At 42.5% G+C, this 22,176-nt stretch overlaps 1 protein-coding gene and 1 long non-coding RNA gene across 4 annotated transcripts; one reads left to right on the top strand and one right to left on the bottom strand.

Moving 5' to 3' along the window:
* The first annotated feature begins 429 nt into the window (after positions 1 to 429).
* Positions 430 to 20,306, top strand: mxd1 (MAX dimerization protein 1). Of its 2 annotated transcripts, XM_035166847.2 has the most exons (7): positions 1,324 to 1,342; positions 1,990 to 2,089; positions 7,065 to 7,235; positions 9,986 to 10,015; positions 13,810 to 13,924; positions 14,191 to 14,347; positions 16,061 to 20,306. In XM_035166847.2, the coding sequence occupies exons 3-7, from the start codon at positions 7,186 to 7,188 to the stop codon at positions 16,255 to 16,257; spliced, it is 549 nt and encodes a 182-aa protein (XP_035022738.1). In that variant the 5' UTR covers positions 1,324 to 1,342; positions 1,990 to 2,089; positions 7,065 to 7,185; the 3' UTR covers positions 16,258 to 20,306. The 2 variants fall into 2 exon arrangements, with proteins under 2 accessions (XP_035022737.1, XP_035022738.1); XM_035166846.2 differs by lacking the exon at positions 7,065 to 7,235 and having other exon boundaries at positions 430 to 1,342.
* Positions 1,412 to 13,040, bottom strand: LOC118115589. Of its 2 annotated transcripts, none has more exons than XR_004697584.1 (3): positions 12,958 to 13,040; positions 4,132 to 4,233; positions 1,412 to 1,767 (listed from the first exon to the last, which is right to left on the bottom strand). It is a non-coding gene; the product is annotated as an uncharacterized LOC118115589 (long non-coding RNA). The 2 variants fall into 2 exon arrangements; XR_004697585.2 differs by having other exon boundaries at positions 12,561 to 13,014.
* Positions 20,307 to 22,176: the final 1,870 nt, after the last annotated feature.

The following is a 22,176-nucleotide window of genomic DNA, read 5'->3' as shown; positions in this document are numbered from 1 at the left end:
AGACGTGTTATGAAAGGACAAAAAACAGGACCAATAGAAAGCGAGCATGTGAATCTGACCAATCCCCGATGAAAAAATAAGACAAACAACACTACGGGAGCCAATCGCTGCCATACACCGGGAAACAGCATGGCAGAGGGGTGTGCGCTCTGTCGGCAGCGGACGTTGTTGCTCCAGCTCGTGGGCGCTGCGGCCAATGAGTAACAAGCTTATTAGAACGCAGCCAATCACGACGCAGCGGTGTCTAACGCAGAAACTGTCGCCATTGCGGCTCTGCTGGTGCCTTGTTCCCGGATGGGAAATGGAACCAAAATGGCTGAGGAGAAGCCACAGTGGCAGTCGGCGCATACCCCCTCCTGATGACTGACGGCTCGAGCAACCAATAGCAGCTCAAGTTGTCAAATCCAGCATCCAATGGCAGCGCGGCACACAGGAGCTTTGTGGTGGAGTACAGTAGCTCGCCAGATCAACAAGCCTGTGTTTTGGACGCAGTTTGATAAACAGCCTGTTTCTGTAGCTGATGTCAGTCGCTCTCTGCGTTTCCAGCCAGACGTGTCACGCGTGAACTGCGGTAAACCAGCACTAAAACTAAAAAGCGGCCTAGACACAGAGCCGGGAGCCGAGCAGGGTGGATGACAGCGTCGGTGTAACTTTAATGACAGCGAGCTTGTTCTTCTCTGACATTTCACCTCAGGCAAGTCAACAAGACAGCGACGCTCGTGTATCCTCACTTTCAAACCGAGGCAGGGAGACGTTCTCACCGTTGTTCTGACAATCTGTCACGAGCGCAAACATTAGCCAACTTATTTGATCCCTAAAACAGAACAGAACATATCCTCCATGATACTCGACTTGTTTTTCTTTCTTTAACTATTAAACAAGGCTTATTTGGTTGTTTTTCAACTAGCCGCGTTTGTGAAGAGCTAGCTAAATAATATTAAGCTAACTCTGTTTTTCTAAAGCTGTCACAACTGTACAAGTGTTAGCACCAGCCTCAACTAGCACCAGCTAACAGCAAACCCATTCACCGGCCATCACTGAGGACGAAAAACCTGTTTGTTTCTCCAACCTCACCGGTGCATTGCACTTTGAATCAGCCCGTCTGACCCGCTGCAGGAGCGGACTCCTCGCCGTCACCTCTCGCCTTTAGGAAGCGGTCAGTCGAGGAGCAGCGAGCGGCCAGCTGAGCGCCAGAGCCAGCGGGGGGAGCAGGTTGTGTGCAGCCACGGGATCCCTCATCGGACTGTTACATTATTATCGGTGTTATTGCTGAAAATGGCGGCGATCGGAATGGTGCAGATGTTGATCGAAGCAGCCGAGTACCTCGAGCGCAGGGAAAGAGGTAAATCATTTTATGTTGTTTACCAGGATCTGTTTCATATGTGAAAAAAACAACCTGCAGCGACCCCCCTTAACATCACACTCTATTTATGCACCTGTCATTTTGAAACCTGCTTAAAAAAAACCTTTATCTTTCATATTAATAATCAGGCTGCACATTTAAAACATTAATGTTACAGGATTTCGCACAATACATCAGAATCCATCGTCTGACCCAAATAGGTGCTAATCAATATTCATATTATATGCATATGTGCAAACACGCACACTTGCATTTTCAATTCTGATAGTGAAAGAATGAATGCATATGTGGCAAATGCAGTGAATTGTGCAGGGAGACATTGTTTTTATGGAGGCCCCTCCTTTCCTTCTGTTGTGGTCCACTAGTAGGGTTTATTCCAGTTCAAGATGACATCATTGTGCAGGCTGAGGGGAGAAAATACAGGATAAATATACTGCATGAAATCCATTCATTGCATGTCTGCTCCACACTGCCACAGAATGCCTAAAGGATCAAGATCAAACATGGCTCATTTTATCATCTTTCTATTCCCGGTTTGGCTCCTTATCACCGTGCTGCTGTAACACTATATTGTGCATTGCCAGATATCAGGACATGTGACCACTATGTTGTTTATTTCCTTGCAGAAGCGGAACACGGCTATGCCTCCATGCCACCCTTCATCAGCAGTCGAGAGAGGGAAAGCCTAAAAAGGAAAAGCAAAAGCAAGAAAAATACAAGTAGCAGGTAAAAGCTGTTCAGCTCCTCTTGGCCAAAGAAACTCCACACTTCATTTTTTCTCAGCTCATCAACAAGCCGCCCATCATTCTCCCACTTCCAGTGTGCCCCCACACGCAGAAGGTTATTCCATTGGTCCCAGTTTGATCTTTAGGTTTCATCTGCGAATTATTAATTTTAATTAGCAAAAGCAAATTTGTTTATCCTTTATTCTGTGTATAATTTGATGACATTTTGAATGGACACCATCTCAAATGTGATCATGGTCAAACCTTTGAGTTTTCAAATGTTTTAAACTTGATTACATTTTTTCAGTTTCACACATGAGAAATGTGTATCGACCTGCACATACGTTAAGTCCATTTTCTGTATAATTATGTCATTGAGGTCAATTTCACATAGATGCTCATAAATCATTGGCTGAGTAGTTTGGATGCTATCTCTTGGCTTCACTGGGCAGTCTTCAGTAATTCAGCCTGTAGGGAGCAACAACATTTCCAAAAGTTAATATGTTATATCATATCATATAGTCATCTATACTGATTCTCCTTTTGTTTTGTATTGTGCCACTACTGTAGAGTAACAGTTTCCACAATGGGAATGGGAAAACATTTAACTGATGACCCACATCAAAGGTAACTTAAATTACCCGTTAAAAAAAAAAAACATTAAGTTTATTTTATGTAGCTAAAAAGCCATTAGAAATTAAGCATGAGTTATGTTATTCTTAGAAAAATTCTCACACTGTTCCAACCTCAGCCATTTGTTTCAGAGGAAATACACATCCGCTGATGACCATCAGCTTTTAAAGGTTCTCTACACATACAGTATTCCTAAGTAATAAAGCATACGAACCCTGACCCTTATTTAGTCAACAGCCTGTACATACTGTATGCACTGTATGCATAACCCACTTAAGGTATTTGGAGGACAGTCTATAACTGGCTGTGTCACAGACTGCACAGTAAAATTTGCCCACCAGTTTTGTACAAAACAATGTAATGTTCGAAGCCTTGGTTTTTAGAAAAAAAGGTAGGAATTTGCCACCTGTCTGTTAACACCCCTCACCTAATTCTCCTCACCTTATTCGTAACTCTACAGAAAAAAGTGATTTTGCTTTTAGAGCCATGCCTGCATGTGTGAGTTTGTTGGTGTAAGGTCACTTTTAGACTCGCTGTTGTCTTCTTTAAAGCGTGACTGACAGCACCAAACATCATTCTGGTGTCAGGCAGACTGGGTCAGTCAAGGTGACTGCAGAAAACATTTCAGGTGGCAGCTCTCGGCAGCTCAAGTCACCTCAGTGGACACTGCTGCACACACAGAGGCTGTAACCTGAATTCTGTACATCAATAATACAAGGACAGATATATGACGTTGACCATGCCATGATTATTGGTGCCGGCTGGTTTTTCTGAAACCGCTGATCTCCTGAGATTTCAGTATGCAGAGTTTTACTCAGGATGGAGACAGAAAAACAGGAAAAACATAGTCTTATCTGATCAATTATGTGATGCAATTATTTCAGTGTGCGGTGAAGGCACATTAAAATCCATCCAGATGGATTTTGCATAGTGACGTATGCATTAATATAGAAAGTCAAGGGTACGAATGAGAGTTTGATTTTGTTTGATTTGTTTGATTTTGTCTCAAAGGTCATCTGTGTCTTTTCACCCCTCAGCTGTACGTGTGAATGATTCTGTGCCGTTTCAGATGGTGCATCAAAGGCTGTGCTGGTGAAACTATATTCTATGTAACCTAAAAAAAGAGATTTATGCATGTCTGAGGTGGAAAAGTTGCCATTAGGAGACCTGCTTCTTCAGTATATACAACACCGGCATATTGCTGCAACCGAAAGTGCCAAAAAATGGGTGATGGCCAAAAAACGCAGCCCAGTGTGGGTAGACGGAGTCAGATAATTGATATCATAGCGTAAATGTCATATTCGGTGGCAGCAGCATTAAATGCCTCAGTGCACCAGAATAACACGAGTAGTAGAGTGGCAGCCAGTCAGATAATGCACAGTAACCCATTCAGATTAACTGTATACTTACTTGAACCCACATCAGGTATGTCGGCCGCACTGTCATCATCCATCATCCACCATCCAGTGGAGTCAATACCTTCCTCTGGCAATCTCATGTGTGGAAAAGTTCCTGCCGGGAACATACAGTATAGATCATAAACAGTTTTATATATAGCCTTTTTACCTTAGTTTACCCAGCGTATATGCAGCACACAGCTGTTACAGGACCGCTAAACACGGGCAGTTAATGTGAACATGTTTGTACCACAATATTGAACCACAGCCCCCTTTTTGCACCGTCTACACTCAGTGTCTCCAGCGTTGTGATTTGTCCTGGATTTGATCAGACAAAATAGATCTTTACAGCTTCCTGCCATCACCTGATCGATTATCCCCATTTGAACTACTATCACATCCTCCAACACTCTTATCATGGCAGGCTTGTCTTCGAGTGTTGGCTCGTGAGGACAGCCATAAACATTTCAAACATGTGCACGTACAAACTAGTTGGTCTGCGTCGTTCCCTGAGCTGAAAATGGCTTGATGCCAAGTTCAGTATGCAGTGTATAGAGCACATGAGGTGAAGTATGGAAATGTCCACATAAATAGTTTGATATATAGGCGTGTCACCCCACATAACCCAATGTATATCCAGCTATTTTGTCCTCAGGTCTAAAGTTGCAAGACAGTTTTACACATTTCTATTCTATATATTCATACTTGCACACTCGATTTACACAATTTACATCTGCACAATTATTTTCATCACCCGATCAGTTGATTCTTTTTTCAGTTAATCTTTGGTGTACACAGTTTGTCAGCGTACAGTGAATAAAGTCCGCCCCAAGTCCAAAGTGACATCTTCAAATATCTTGTTTATTTATAAATGATTTCTTGATAAATCCACAAATTCCAGAACAATATCCCTTTTCAGTTTTCTCAACTAAAAATACTTCTGTCTCTGTTATATCATTGTAAATATTCTTGGGATTTAGACTGTTTGTCAAAAGAAGACATTTAAAGATACCACCTCGGACACTATTTGACACTTTTTGCAAAATTTTCCGGACATTTTATAGACTGAATAAAAAACATTAAGCAGAGTAATCCACACTGAAAATAAATCATTTGCAGCCCTAATATTTACATATAAGTTTAGGAAATTCAGCCCAGGAAGTCAGTGTTACTCAAGCTGCTTTCAGATATGCACTGGACTCAGAGTGAGACGCTCCACAGTTTCTACAGACTATCTCCTCCCTTCTAGTATAATGTCAGTAGAAATCCAGGAGAAACCAATGTGAGAACACAGCAGGGGATCCGCTGGATTCACCGCAAGTTAGTGGGGGGGTTGATGATGCTTCTAACAAGTGACAGATGCAAAAATGAAAGACAAAAATAAAACAAATATCTCCCAGTGAAAAAGAGGTATCACACACGTAGAAGACACAGACGAAGATTTCAAGATAGTTTGAGGTTATAAAAGCTGACGACGGTGTCAGGGTGCTGTAAACGAAAATCACCTGATCTCCGCATCAGACTTAATACGTCACTTCCTGCCTCTGTCTGCTGCACCCGGCTGCTCCACCTCTCACCTGAATAATGCAGAGGATATGTCGCTGTTGTGAACGCGTCTGTGCAGAGAACCTCTCGCTGTGTTGTGCATGTGTGAAAGGCAAACTCTGGGTATACACCGTAGCCAATTCTCCAGATTTTACGCAAAGGTCATGTCTGAAAACGGCTTTAAATATTTTGTTTGGTCAGGAAAGAGGCTTTTAGGCTTGACTATAGTGTGACACATTTGTAGTGTTCTTCCATCATCAACATACACACAGTGACACACGAGCAGGTACACTGCAAGAACATACCTGCCTCCAGCATCATGTCTTCACATGCTTACTTGGCGCTACATTTTTAGACGTGCTCGGTGAAGAAAATGTGGACCTCGGTTTCTATTTAAAGTCGAGCTGCTGCAGGTTCGTCCTTGTTTGCAGCTTGAAAACCGTTAAGCGTGACAACATTTACTCAACCATTGTTTAACTACAAGGTTAGGTTAACTCCCCCCCATTAGCTGTGAAGACTTTATCAGCTATTACTCATCAGTGTTTAAGGGCAGCAGAACCAGAGGAGTTTGCAGAGTCTTGATGATTTGATGTTGTCTGCTATGATGTTGGGTCTTGATCTTTAATAGCTCGACCAACACAGCGACTGAGTGAATGGATCTGTAATTGAGGTTTTTTGTTGTTGCTGTTGAAAATTGAAATGTAGGACAGGCAGCCTTCTGTGTATCTGAAGTCATTCGACCCAGTATATACAAGCCCCTCCAATTTCTGCTGTTTCCTCATGCTATGGATGTGTGAGTAGTGGGGGAGGGTCGTCACCGTGCTTTTGCTGGTGTGTATGTGTAGTGAGTCAGTTGTAGTGATTCCCTTCTCCCCCTCATCTCTCTCTCTCCTTCTTGCTTTTGCTCTCTCCTCACCTCCTCTCCTCCCCCCCATGTGTCTGTCCTGCTCTTGGCAGTCAGTGGAGAGCACCAGCTTCTCCATTACATAGATGGAGACTCATAACCCCCCCACACCCCTCGACCCAAGGCAAATGGCATCTTTCCATCAGGCTAATGTGGTGGACTTGGTAAAGCTACAGCAAAATTTCAAAAACAGGGAAAAACAGGTTAATAGTGGAATCATTTGAGTGTAGAATCTGAGCTGGATACCAAGTCTGTAGAAAGGTGCACTGGTAAATTTTCAGCCATTTTCATGAGTGAAATCGGGGAGTCGGAAGAGTCAGGTTGTCCACAGTTGCCCTTTCACACATGTAGCACACAACAGGATGCACGATGCATATACTCTGTTTGGTCTAGATGATGGGCGGCATCTGGGTAGAGCGAGCAGGATGCAAATCATAGGCTGCACAAATAGTAACATTTTGTATTGTGATATTTGTAATCTTTTGGTTTCGTGATAGAAACGTCATCACCACGCCCACTCTCTCACCGTGAATTCTCTGCACAATGACCGGCTCCATTCACACATGGGCTCAGTAGGACATTACACAGACGGTGTTCGAGAGAGCTGCTGTGTGGTTAATGTCCAACCCAACTAATTCAGACATTTGCCTCCTCCTGATAATGTCTAGGTAAGTTTTGAGTTGCAGTACATGCATGAAAACATTAGTCTTTAGACATATGAGGGCCTGAATTTGAGAACACAAATGACAGTTGCCAGAACTTTTCCTGCCAACCCCCAAGTAAAATGTCCGAGTGAGCCCATGTAAGAATACAGTAGGAAAATGTCCAGAAAGTTCACAGTGGAAAAGTGGTTGTGTTGATGAAATTTGCACGCAAAACTGAATACAAATACCCCAGGATGAAAAAAATATGCTATACAAGGAAGAAGTTGTCCACTTGGAAAGACAACGAGATTCAAGAGCATTTGACAATAAGTATGCTGATGGACCATAAACAAAACCACGTGATTTCCACAAGGGGAATGTCCTGCCTCATGCATTATCTACTCAGACACCACCCCTTGCCTGGATATTACAGATATTTTACTGTTGTTGTGAACACATGCACCTGGACAATCTCCTGCTGCGTTCTTCATATGAGAAAGATAAACTCCAGAAAATATTTGGAAAATTGTGTCTGACATTTTAATGTTCATGTCTGAAATCAGCTTAATAAGGAAGAGAAATAATGAGTGAATTGTAGAATTATTAGAGCTTTTAGAACAAGTACACAGTTCAACTTTGTTCTCCTTTACTTTCTGTTGTTTCTTAGCAACATTTCTGTCTTTCAGATTCACCTCCAAACAAAATGGTTTAGACCCACATTGCACATCCTAATTTTATCTGGCCAACATACCAGCAGGCTGATCAGTCAGGCTGAATAGTTTAGGCTGATCGTAGCTCGGTGCTAATATCTTGGTATTGGAATATATTGTTGGCTAAAGAGAAACTAAAAATGTTGGTACAGAAATTTCAAACCATATTTGAGGTCATTTAGAAGCAGTTTCACTATTAAATAATAGTCCACCAGAGAGAACTGAAAGTAAAAGAAAAATATTGCTCTAGGCCTATATTTCATTAATATAGACTTTAACTACAAAAACTAGAATTGGCCTCAAAACTCATAAATAAATAAATCATAGTGGAAATCAGATGTTGAAATTCAAGTTACCTTGACCTGTAGATGTTAAATGTCTGTATTTCCTTTTCTGTAGAAGATTATTAGATGGAGCTTTAATTCAATTCAATTAAAATGTATTTGTATATCGCCAAATCACAACATGCATTATTTCATGGCACTTTACATAGTAAGGTTGAGACCTCACAATATTATAGAAAAACCCAACAGTTCCCACAACGACCAAACACTTTACAACTGTGGAGAGAAAAATCCCCAGCAAATGTGATATTATAATAGTATGGTGATTTGGTGTAATTTAATTATCCTCTTGTCTAATTGATAGACCAGGATTGTAATGTAATGTACTGATATGGGATTAGAGAAACCCATCCATTATTCCACATTACTCACAATGAATAATCTTATCACTATTCAGTAATATTTAATATCAGTATATATTGATGCATTGCGGGTGTTTGAGGTAGTAGAGGGGGGTCAGACGAGGGGGAGGGCAGGAGGCGGGAGGGCAGGAGGCGGGAGGTGTCCCATAGCCTGAATAATTTGGGATCATTTCCCTTCTAGTGCTGTTATGTCACCAGCGGCAGTCTGCCCTGCACTGGAATGTACACTGGCTGCATTGGCTCAAATGAGATAGAGAGCACCCAAAGAGACAAGCTGCAACAAGACGATACCCCCACAGTGCCGAACACACACACACACACACACACACACACACAAACACGCGCATACACACACACACAGACACTCACTCACTGCTGTTCAGTGGTGGCACAGACAAAATCTTAACCTGTTTGATCAGTGACTTTGTGATGATGTTTGCTGTCAGAGATTGACTGAGGATAGTGGAGCTTAGTCTGGAAAGCGAGCGCAAGCAAGCGAGCTAGACAGTCCTGTGAGGATCTTGTCCATGGCGCGGTGACAGCCTAGGGTCTTGCAGAGCTGAAGGTGCATAGTCTATTTTAGGACCCAGGGTGGGAGGATCAGTGGGTTTAGGTGGCGGACAGTTCAGAGAGGGGATCCTCTCTGCTTTCTGCCCCTCTGACCCCCACACACACACACACACACACACACACACACACACACACACACACCACACACCACGCCACCCACCTACCACCTTACCCCTTTTTCACACAGGTCAGACCAGTACATTCCTTACAAAAGCTATACTTGACCCCATCTCTTCGTACTCTCTCTCTCTCTCTCTCTCTCTGTGTTTACCTTCAGCATTGTGTCTTCCCCTAGCCCGCTCAGTGCTACATGTAAGGTCAACATGAAGGGGCATGGTCCTAAGCACTTCGGCTCCTGTCTATTGTTTCTGGTTACTATTACTGTGTTTACTCCTGGTCTCCTCATCACGCATTTGGTAGTGTGGTCCTTAAAAATAAGTTTCCTCTGTAGAACAAGCCTCGGGCATCAGATTATCCAGTCTTTCCCTCTTTTTCCTAGAATCTTATTTTGTCAACTGTTCTGAATGCTCATGAACTCCCACACAGCCTTTTCTCTTGCTCTCTCACTCCCCTGCAGTAAGACCTTGGACTGCAGTGATCTCACACACACACACACACACACACACACACACACACACACACACACACACACACACACACACACACACACACACACACACACACACACACACACACACACACACACACACACACACACACTTCAATCAGTCACCATGTTATTATGTGTGCTGTCATTTTCTCATCTGTGTTTTGTTTTATCTCCACAGGTCTACACACAACGAAATGGAAAAGAACAGGTATGTTAAAATGTCTTTGTTTGTGTGTGTAATTGTGTTAGTGCTGTTCCTCAGTTCATAACACACCAGAAAAGCCCTCCCCCACTGTTGCCATGGAAGTGTTTAAATCATGGGTTGTCAATGAAAAGTATCTCGTCATATCAGATTGTTCAACTGTTAGTACATTACTCATATCAAATGAAAATATGTTCATTGTGGGACAATATTAATATTCATTTTAGTTTTTCATATTCAGGATTAGTAAAATGATTAAAAGAAAAAGTAAACAAAAATAGCTCTGCAATGAATAATAACTAATCATTTTAACATGGCAAATTAAATTAACAATGGAAATGGATAATGCTTAAATTTAAATATCTAAATGCAAAAGCTCTGGTTTTAATGTGTTATTGAAAAGGAAAAGCAATGAGATACAATGAGACATTGTACAAATAGTATACAAATTATACAACACCATAAGTGGATGCAGAAATTCAAGTTCAATTTGTGTGTGTGTTTCTGTGTGTGAAGCTGTTAACTAAATATCCATCATCTGCGTATAGGCAGCTGTAGTTAAGGTTGCCATAGTGATGGTGAAAACTTCTTTCTCTTGGAGTGCGACTGTCGATAGATTCAGATCACAAACTGTGATCACCAAACGTTTGTACACAAAAGAAAAACGTCCCCTCTCACATTTGTGCAGTTTTGTGTCCCTGGTGTGGAAAATGTAGAAAATAGATTAAAAAAAATCCAGTTCCACGTTTGTATTTCAGTTGGATGATGCTTGCGTTTTACATGGTTGGATAAACGTATGCTCTATTTCAGTGAATCCGTCAGTCAGAAATAATTTTTTTGCAATGAGCATGAAATGCTGCTGCTGTTTCTCAGCAGTTCTTCAGGCCGACATTTTAAGTCTAAATATGAATCTTATTTTGTGTGAGCCTGTCTGAGCCGGCATCGCTCTCTGCTCCATCCTGCCTCTGCTAGGTGATCCAGAGCAGCAGCTTAGTGGTCAGCCTGAATAATATATGGCACTGAGGCCTGTGCCTGGGATTTAGCCTTTTGCATGCTTGTTCGTGCGTGAGTTGAAAATTATGACCACTGCTTGTTGTATTAAACTTGAGAATAATCATAGCCTTTAGCCAGTTTCTCACTTGATGACAGAAACCCATCACAGGCAGATAATAAATGACTCATGGTGACCCAGTGCGAGCAAAGCCAGAGGACTGCAACACACCGCACCACCTCTCCACACCCCAGCCCTCCATATCTTTATCCTGTTCCGCTTTGGCTGATCTAAAACCACAGAGAGTGCGTGTGTGAGTCTTAACGTCCACATAACATGACCTGCCACCACCATGCTTCTTTCCTTTTATCTATGCACTAAAGTTCCTCCCAGCTAGTCATCCGCAGTTACTCCTAGAGGTCAGAGGTTGAGAGTGCAGGTGACAGGGTGATTTACTGCCGTTAAGTCAAAGCGCATTGTGCTGACCTTTTAGTTTTTAGGAGGTGACGGGTTACTGTAAGAGAAACCACTCTGGGTTGCAAGAAATGTCCCAGTTGCAACTGTTTTATGCAACAAGTTGGACTCGCACATTTGCCTAATTTCAGACCAAGCCAGACACAGCACCTCCATCCTACTTTATTTTGTCCTTTTTTGTAGAATTCATATCATAAAACACAGACTCTGGTATCAGTTTGTACATATCTGTGTCCACAAAGAACGACTCCAGCCATTACCACACCCTTTTCTAATACTTAAGTTCCTCCAAACCACTCATGGGCAGTTACTGCTGAGTGTCAGAGGACTGATTTCCTGCTAGACAGGCACGACAGGCTGGTTGTAGTTGACCTGGTTGTAGTTTTTCATCGAGCCCTTTTCAGACACAATCTCCTAACCTAAATTTCCAGACATTTTTCAGAGCATAAAAGCATTATGGCTCTTTATAGCTGTTTTCAGATGTGAACGCCAGAAAATGTCTGGACTGGAGTTTTCCTTTCACACATGAAGAATGCAGCAGGGGAATCTCCGCTCAGAGGCATTCACAACAACAGGAAAGTCTCTGGAAAATTCAGGTGAGGGGTGGTGCCTGGGTAGAGTTTCAGGCAGGACATAACATTCATAAATTCAGCGGAAATTAGTGAAGTCACTTGTTTTTGTTGGCAGCACATAGACAATGACGTTGACCCTTATTACTAAACACTCATAAATGTTGTCCTCCTTTAAGTTCACATCTTTGTGTGTGTCTTCTTGAGCTGTTTCCCTTTCACACATGCACATGTAGCGGCAGATTCTCTGCTCAGATGCATTCACACATATACATCCTCTGGAGAAACTGTGGAAAGACTCAGCTGCTACTGTTCTCTGCAAAAAAAGTCAGATATTGTGTTAGAGCAAACAGGTGCACTGAGACCGGTCTGACGCACTTAAAGAGGACACAAGTGTGAAATTAGATCAGAGAAATATAGACCGTGGCCTTCGGCTGATAAGCAGACAAACCTGCAGCTTCACATACATATTCACCCATTGACACACTGCACTGAAGTCACACTGAACCAGAATAACCTGTTGCTGAAATAGCACTGTGTGCTACTGCCACGGCCGCAGCGTTTCCTCTCACTCAGACGCCATTTGACCCGATCTGTTTCATGAGTCTGCTGCTCTTCAATGTTGTTGAACAAACATTATCTAGCCCTGCTGATCCCTTATTATGTCACAACAACACAAGCCTGAGCATTTCCAAGTTATGTAAGAACAGTCCGTTTGCCCTTTGCTGACTGGGTCAGCTGAGAAACAAGCACTTGGTTTCAGCTGCTGAACTCTGCTTTGTGTGTGTGTGTGTGTTTTTTAAAAGGCCATGGGCTAAGAATATATTTGTGCATGTCCTGTGGCCACATTCAAATCAGTCTCTTCTCTTGGTGTGTCCAACTCTCTCTAGTAGTGACGCGATCATCAGGATTACCTGTAGCAGCAGCAGATAATAAATGAACAGCTCATCCAGCCAGCCCTCAGCTGCCGAAATAACATTTTTACATTCACTCTCAGGAAGAGGCTGACATACACACGCCCACTCGCTCAGCCACACACACAGGCATACAGACACGTATACACTGGAGGTGTGTGTTGTGTAACAGCGGGGTCGAGTGGTCAGAAACACCCACCAGACCAGCTTACCAGCTGCCAAGACTGCAGGCTGAGAGTGATGTGTGAGGAGATGGAGTAGACATGAGAAATTCAAAAGTGGATGTGTGTGTATGGAACGTCCAGTTCAGATGTGGACATACAGTATGTCACAGATGATCTTTCACCACGTCTCTGTGTTTCTTCCTGTGAAGGGAAGATTTGTACGTTGCTGCTCGAAACATCCTATGTAGCAACATGATGTAATAATGGTACAATGCCAGCATCCCGGGGAGTAAACTACATGAGAGGGTCTCAGATAAATAACCTTACATGGCCATCTCACTTTTACATTGTTGGGTGACAGTTCTATTTTCTTTTGTACCTCTTGATCCCGAAGTGGCATTAAGGGGAACTCTTGGTCATTTTTATGGTGAAATCTGATACTAAGGCTATATCCATACTGGTATGTTATCATTTGAAAACTATCTCCGCCCTCTCGAGCATTTGCATTCATTTTTAATCCTCATTCATACTAACACGCCTGGAAACGCATATCTGCACATATCTTTGTGTGTGTGCATTCGTTTTTAATTGTACTTACTATGTTAAAGAATAAACATGTATCTTTGACAAGGAAATAAGTACATATGTATTGACAGATTTTTCCCTCCGTTCCCTCCTTCCTTTCCAGACGGGCAAATCTACGGCTGTGTCTAGAGCGACTGAAATCCCTTGTTCCCTTGGGACAAGATGCTAACAGGCACACTACCCTCAGCTTGCTGATGAAGGCCAAAGATCACATCAAGGTGTGTGTGTGTGTGTGTGTGTGTGTGTGTGTGTGTGTGTGTGTGTGTGTGTGTGTGTGTGTGTGTGTGTGTGTGTGTGTGTGTGTGTGTGTGTGTGTGTGTGTGTGTGTGTGTGTGTGTGTGTGTGTGCACCTAGTAATCAGGGCAACGTGTTAACCGCTGTGGTGGATAAATGCATTAGTATTGTGTGCTGGAGTGACTGAAATGTCTTAGATTTCAGACAGCTCCTCCTAAAGTGTTTTTTTCCCCCTCTTTGCTCCTGGCAGAGGTTGGAGGAGAGCGACAGGAGAGCTCAGCACACCGTAGAGCAGCTACAGCGGGAGCAGAGACACCTGAGGAGGCGCCTGGAACAGCTGGGGGTGGAGAGGACCCGGATGGACAGCACCGGCTCCACTGTGTCCGACAAGTGCGACTCTGACCAGGGTGAGCCTGACACAGACACACAGACTTAATATACTCATGTCTCTCCATAAAATAGTTGAGGGAGCAGGTGTATTCACAAACTAAAACTCTCCTACTCCACAGCTCATAAAGAATAACATGTTACTGTGGTCATCTGTGTTTTCGCAGGGGATTAGATATTTATGAAAAGTTTTTATTGATGTAATTACTCACAGATTGTGCGTGATATTACAGTGTGGTGAGAAACTCAAAGGAGTTTGCCTAGAGCCCTTTATCTTGTCGTTAGCTGCCCTATAAATCTGATTTTGTGAAAGTAAAATGAAAAGGCTGTGGTGATAGTGGGGATGTTTGCAGGAAATTAAAAACTAGAAGGATTTATTATAGCCCTCTGGAGCCAGGCAGAGACAAGTGCAATACATTTGATGTCCTCTAAGTTTGTATTGATGACAACAAAAGGTTATTTAACCATTGAAAACCTTTGTAGGATGGACTTCTCTGTAATTAGTAAAAATAAAAATAATATGGATAGATGTGTTGGTAGTGTAGTAGCAGTAATACAATATTCTAGTGTTGTATTTTTAGTGATTTCAAGGCAATTTCCTGTTAAATATTAAGACTACACTCCACCAGTATAATGTGTAGTAAAAGGTAATAATAATAAATGTTGTTATACAAAGTCATCGTATTTAAAGAACAAGAGTTCTTTATAGATGCTTTAAACAAAGTTACTGTTGCATAAAAACAGGAAACACAGACTGTATATTATTATGAGAGATTTAGACATCATTCAGAATGAGCCAGGCTATGAGCTTTTTATCTCATAGGTCTGTGTTCCTGTTTGGTTCTAACTATCATCACAGGCAGCTGGTGACCAGGTTGAGGGCAATGGCGTCTTCTCTGGAAAAACTGTGTTGCCCATCTGTCTATCTCCATGCATACAAATCTCAAACAAAATGGCTGCTCTCCCTGTGAGATTTTAGTTCAGGTTTTGTTAGAACTATTGTTTGACTATTATTAAGTGGAGAAGTGGAGCTAATACATCACCTAGTTGCAGCTTGTCCAATGTGAGGAAATAAGATACACTGAAGGAGCATTTTTAACATATTTTAACATAACATTTTTTTTTAATAAATGGTCAATCAAGAAAATCATTGTCAAAACGTTTGAAGATTTTAAAAATTTGATTTTAGATAGTTGCAGCCCAAGATACAGCAACATGTAATTACTCTTCAAAATAAGCTCGACATTAAGTAACATTAAGAAGCATTTACCTCAGCATTGTATACATTCAGTATTTCTTGTTGTCATACTAGCAGCTTCTGCTGAAATGTAAAGCAAGTGTAAAACTAGAATGGAACTAAGTAGAGTGTGTACCTCCTCCAAGGCCCAACAGCCCCCTTAAATTCAATCAAGCTGCACCAAATTTCACACACTCTTAGATATCAGACCACTCAATGTGTCTGATTTGTTTTGAGATTCATGTATTATTCCCTGGGATCGGTAAACATATGCAAAAAAATATCCATATCCACAAAACATATCTCACAATGTTAAATAAAGTGCCCCCTGATCCATATTACATCATTCTACCAAGTTTCGTGATCTGTCCAGTAATTTTCCATAATCTTGCTAACAAACAAAAAAACAACAAATAGCGTCTGACCACATAGCGTGTCGTCAGAATCTCCTCTCATTCTGACCACATTGTTGTTGTGTCCCCTTGTACCTCAACAGAGGACCTGGACGTGGATGTGGAGGGGACAGACTACCTGCTGGGTGACCTGGAGTGGAGCACCAGCAGCGTGAGCGACTCAGGAGACGAGAGAGGCAGCCTGCGCAGCAGCTGTAGTGATGAGGGCTACTCCAGCGCCAGCCTGCTGCGCCTGCAGGACACTCAGGAGATGGCCAAGCAGCTGGGCTGCAGCCTATAAACAGCACTGGTCACTGACCCAGCACCCACCTCCTCCCCTCAGCCAATCCCGTCCCAAGATGCTCTCACGACTTCCTTGTCCTGCTCAGACCTCACCCCTCCTCCTTTCTTTCCTCCCTGCCTCCCTCTCCTCAAGGACTGACCCACGTCCAAGGCCTCTCCTCCACTCAGGCCTCTGCGGACTTCCTGTCCCCACGGAGGCTTCTATTCGGGCTGCAACTCCTCCCTAAGACACCCGCCCATATCTTGTCAGTCATCAGCGGTCAGTCTTTAGGCTGTCACTCACTCTGCTCTGCACCAATCAAATGAGTGGGATTTTAAAGACACTCCACCTCCATCCGTCCCCCCCATTTGTCAGAACCACAACTTTCAGCCAGAGAATGTTACCACACAATATCCCACTGCCTCTTTTTCTATGCCTCAAGGGCCATAGGAAGAACTTAATGAGATTTCACTCATACTTCACACACACACACACACACACACACACACACACACACACACACACACACACACACACACACACACACACACACACAAACACGCGCATACATAACACACAAACACATACACAAACATACACCCCTCCATCGCTCCTTGTTGTCCATTGAGACAGAGTCCCCCCCAAGGTGTGACACTGACATGAGATGGGGCTTTTTTTCAACACCCTGCTCACCAGTCAACCATCGGTGCATGGTGATTTGCACTTAAAATTGCTTTTTGTAAAACTGTGTCATCTTTTTCAAACACTGTCTCTTAAAAACTTAAAGGCCCCCACTGCAGCTGTTATCATAAGTGAGTTTTGAGACATGTCAGTTTTCTGCCCATGCTGTGTGGTGCAGCAGACTTTGTGGACACTAAATTAAATTGTCGGGGCCGACAGCAATACGTCCCTTAGTACCCAGGTTTTTGCAGGCAATCGGGTAACTATCCTGTAATTTTATGTCCACGCCTGCAGTTCAGAAGGGAAAGTTACACAAAAACAAACAAAAAAAACTTGTGCAGCATGAGATTGTTAAGGGCTGGGGTATGTGGGAGGGATTAGGGGGTGGGTTTCAATGTTCTCTGCCTCTCTCTGATGATGGTGGCGTTTTTACAGCATCCTTTTATCATATGTGTGTTTGTCACGTTTGAGCCTGGCAACAACAGGGGTCACTGGCAGATTTAGGAAACCTAAAAAAAAACACCAGCCACCACCAGGCGGAATGCTGGAGCAGTTCTGGAACATGTTTGTACACTTGTTCTTCTTCACTGCCCTGTTCACCTAAAAGAAGGGAAGAACCCACCTACTGAGACCAGTCAAGAGACTGGAGCACATTCCACTATGTAGAAAGGACAGGCAGGGGAGAATGAGAGTATTATTTTTATGGGGCGAATGTTCTTGCCAATGTCTTAGGATGGGTGGAGTTAGGTTTGAGACGATGGGAGTCACCCAACAAAATGACCGGCTTTGACTCTTCAGTGGGAACATGCTGTGGCCACATCCACACTACTACGTTTTTGTTTGGAAATGCACCAACTTTGCTACGAATACACCTGGCGTCCACACTACTCTGGAGTTTTAGAAAAGTGCTGGTGGCCCCGTTTTAGTTTGAAAACTCCGGCACAGCGTTTTAGTCTGGAAGGGCAGAAACAGAGATGTTTGGAAATGATGACGCTCACAAACAGTTGCTGATTGGTTCTTTCAGTCACGATGTTGCCTTCACTGACTCGTCAGGCTCCTTTCACATGAACCCCTTCCATAAGAATACAACCAGCATTAGCTTCAGCTAACAGTGTAGAACGCAACATGTATAATCAATTACAAGTGTCGCTGACCCTGTTGTCTTTGCTAACAGCTGTATTGCAGTTAAATCCTGCATTTTACAATGGTACAACTGTTTACATGCGAGAAAACCAGCTGTTATTTAAGTGAACTGCGACAATTTCTGCGTCCAGCAGGACACCCATGCCTTCCTGTTTAAACCGGCATGCGCTTGCCTAGTGTTCATGTTATATGCGTTCTTAGGCGTGTGTGTGGACACACTTGTGTGGACAAAAATCGTTTCAAACGTAAACGTAGTAGTATGGATGTCGCCTGAGAGAGTTTACCTCTTTCTTTGTGTTCACGTCGGACGAGCACCAAAATGTAAAAACCACAGATTTTCTTTCCTCCGCCTTGCCTTGATAGCTATTTATTGTTTCTGCAAAAAAAGTACAAATTTTAATGTAAATAGTTTAAAGAAAGATCTCTATGTCTATCAACAAATGTATTTATTAGATATACTAAATATATAGATTAATATATATAAATATATTTAGTCATAGCCTATGTTCTTCTTGTGAGGTTTATTGAGAGTTTCCTATGTGTAGTTTTTTTTGCACAGCATAGTCAATCTATAGAATATTTAGAGAGGTCTCTTGTGCCTCAAGGCTTTTGTGTCTGTTCAGATTTCGGCACAGTGCTCCTTGAAAAATGAAATGTGATGATTCTAATTTTTAGCTGTTTTCAAAGCCATCTTGCCCTTTTTAAGGAGGGATAATAGGACAAAAAAATCGGTATAACTTCTAAAATTGTGCGAGAGGAACTGGTGGCCAGGTTGAGGGCGGTGTCGACTCCTCTGGCAAAAATATGTTGCCCGTTTCGTCCATTTTCACGCCAAGAAGCCTCAAACAAAATGGCTGCTCTCACTGTGAGATCTTAGGCCCTTGTTTGGTTCAGAATCATCGCGGGCGGGAAGAGGATCGCAGCTTTTCTCTATGTAGACGTCCTCAACCCGTGCAGCACGGTGCCAAAGGAACCTCCCCTGCTCCTGCACCTGCCACTTGTAAACCTCAGTTAAAGCATGACGATGGTACACCAAAAAAAATGAAAAAAGAAAATTAGAAAAATACATATTGTTTATTGTAAGATTGTTTAGTGTGGAATGCTGCTTTTTCTTTTTTGTTTTTCTTTTCAATCGTTTTGTGAATCGATTCTTTTGAATCGGAAACGTGTAGCTGCGCGATGAAGGGGAAATGTATTGATATAGTAGTTGTGAGTGGGCAGATGTGTTCGCCGAGACGCCATCTGTCAGTGTGTGCATGTGTATACAGTGTGTGTGATTGTGTGTATGTGTGTTTATTTCGTCACTGTCTTCAGAGAGAAATATTCTGGGGGGGTAGTGGGTGGGTGTTTTTAAAAAATATATTTCTGTTCCGGTTTTTCTGTTCATTTGTTTACTAGTAAAATGCAAAAAAGTCCACTTGACAAAGACTTCATGTATTAACCTAAGCATTAATCTCTGTCTATGGTCGTCTCATGTTCTCTCCTTTTTTTTTCATCCAAGGCATGTTGCCTCTCTTCCGCCAATCAACATGTGTGAATGTGTGTGTGAGCGTTTCCTGTGAGCATGACTCCCTCCTCCACATGCTGTGTTGGCTTCCATGGTGCAGGTGAGGTGTGTGCGTGCGTGATCCCCTGGACAGAAGCCCTGGTGCTCTCAGCATCTGCCTTTTTTAAGAAGCAGGTGTGGAATCTCTCTCAAAGAACAAGACTACAGTCAGACCAGTTGTTTAAGCTACAGGTTTCAGCATCAGGGGGAAATCACGCTCATGTGTATCTTTGGTTTTAGCAAATTTTTTGTCCCTTCACACAAAGCGGCTGATAATGCCTTAAAACAGACACAAATGTACGACCTAACAGAGTTATACGATATGTATGAGTGTTTATGATATATCGACATATCACAAAGGTCATTCCTTTTCATTGTGATGGTCTCAGGCATGGTGCTCTCATGCATTACACAACTACACGCACAAACACACAAGACAACACATCGTCATAGCTCCATGAACATCGCTGTCGTCGCCTGCCACCTTTCTTCTTGGAAAGGCCAAATGTCTGTTTGTTGAACAATTATTTAACAGTGGACGTTTTGTGCACTTACTTTTTAAGAATTGGAGAATTTGGACACTCACTTTAAATGTGGGGCAGAAAAAACCCTTTGAAAACCAATTGTGGAGCAGCAATTTATATTTGTCAGTGATATTAAAGGAATAAAACATTTGAAACCCTTGTTTACCTACCTACCATCTTGTCCTTGTCTTTATTTGTCTTTCAGGACAAACTCGCCTGCGCTGTAATTATACTCCGAGAACAAATGAAGGCTTTTACCAAGGAAGCCAGCCAACTGGTTTTTCATACAATGAATAATCTTGGTGTTGAAGTGGAGGTTAAATAGACTGTAATGATGAGGTTTTGTGCCGCAGTTGAAAGAAAGCCTCCACGGGGAGCTGATTCTCACCAACCACCCAGTTTAGTCTGCTGGCCAAATCCCAGGTTTTTATGATTACAGCCATCTGACTACAGCTCAATAACCAACACACACAACGCTAGAGAAAGAGAGGAATGAGGGGGATGGGCATCTTGAAAAGCATCCCACATCCCTTCTGGAGCTGTCTGACTGCTGAGGGGGAAGGGAGCAAGAAAAAAAAATGTTTCCCTCTGCCATGGAGAGCTCTGCAACTCCTTCTCAGCTGTAGAATTGTTTCAATATATATATTATATGGTTGCCGTGCTTGGACACTGAGCTCCAGGAGGGGAAACATAGAAAGTCTCATATGAACCTATAGTTCATCCAGGGTGTAGGGAAAGTCTTCTCCACCATTTGCACCGAATGCACCAGACCTGACATTTACAATCGACTGGTTCAGTCTGAAGTCTGCAAGGAAATCAGAGGACTGACAGATCAAATATCAGCCAGGGAAACCCAAACTGAGTTTTCCACTTTGATATCAAAGAATTATTTTTGGTAACTTAAAATTTTTTAAAGTTACTGGTTAATATTACTGCCTCACAACTGGGTTATAGCAACTATATGATATTACAGGTGTTTCACTAAATGAGGTTGCACAATTACAACTCTAAATGTTTTAGCTACTAAGGTCTTCAGAATCCGTTCACAGAGGGCAGCAATTTGCCTACATTACAGCTTAACTGCTTGTTGTTTGTATCGCAGGCCATGTACACCCACTAACACCTGCTTACATCTGGCTTTTGTCTGCAATGGGAATGGACACAATCGACATTCACTCCTGTCCTGGATCAAATGACTCTGCAGCCAACACAGGTTTTAATTGGCTCCGGCATTGATGGAAACGAGACACTTGGGTGAACGCACTAATATTGCAAGACAGCGAGGCGAGAGAGCGCCTCGGTTTCCAGCACGTTGTCATCACGCACGAGGGAAAAAAACAGATCCTGTGTATACCTGCTAATTTAGGTGTTAATGAAGTATAAGGGTTTTTATATGGACACATGGAGAAATGTGTGTGATTCGAAGTTAAGTGTATTTATTCAGAATGAGTGTGAATTATTTACTCACACTGACCAGCAAGTTTGCACACAGTCTAAAATTGGGTTATTTTTGCGTAATATAATTTAACATTTTGACAAAATTACAGACCATTATTTTAGTAGAGTGCCATGTTGGATGTTATAACTGTTTTCAACAGTACTTCATAAGCATCTGGTAACATCGCTAGATCCACCTGTTAACTCAGAACACATTCACATTGCTCACGTTAACTTAGCACACAATCACTTGGCACACATTAGTGAAGCTCACATTAACATTGTACACATTAGCTTAGCACACATTGACATACTACACATACATTTAGTGCACATTAAGTTAGCATATGAGATAAGGGTAAAATAATAAAACACTTGTCATTGTCAATTGAATTTTTGAAAGGAAAAATCTGTTCAATCTCTCAATATCTCATTAAGATGCTCCAAATCAGTACAAAGGTAGACCTCGTGGCAGTTGAGCGATACCACCGAATGATGACGGTCATGTGTTAACATGTGTGTCCTGGTGCTAATGCAGTAGACTGTTGAGGTCATGAGAATGAGTACAGTGCGTGGTGGGGGAGGTGCAGTGGGGTCATTGCGTTC

Source organism: Hippoglossus stenolepis, chromosome 9 (assembly GCF_022539355.2).
Source record: "Hippoglossus stenolepis isolate QCI-W04-F060 chromosome 9, HSTE1.2, whole genome shotgun sequence".
NCBI lineage: Eukaryota > Metazoa > Chordata > Actinopteri > Pleuronectiformes > Pleuronectidae > Hippoglossus > Hippoglossus stenolepis.
Note: the sequence above shows the minus strand (reverse complement) of the source record. Positions and strands in the feature narration are given on the sequence as shown.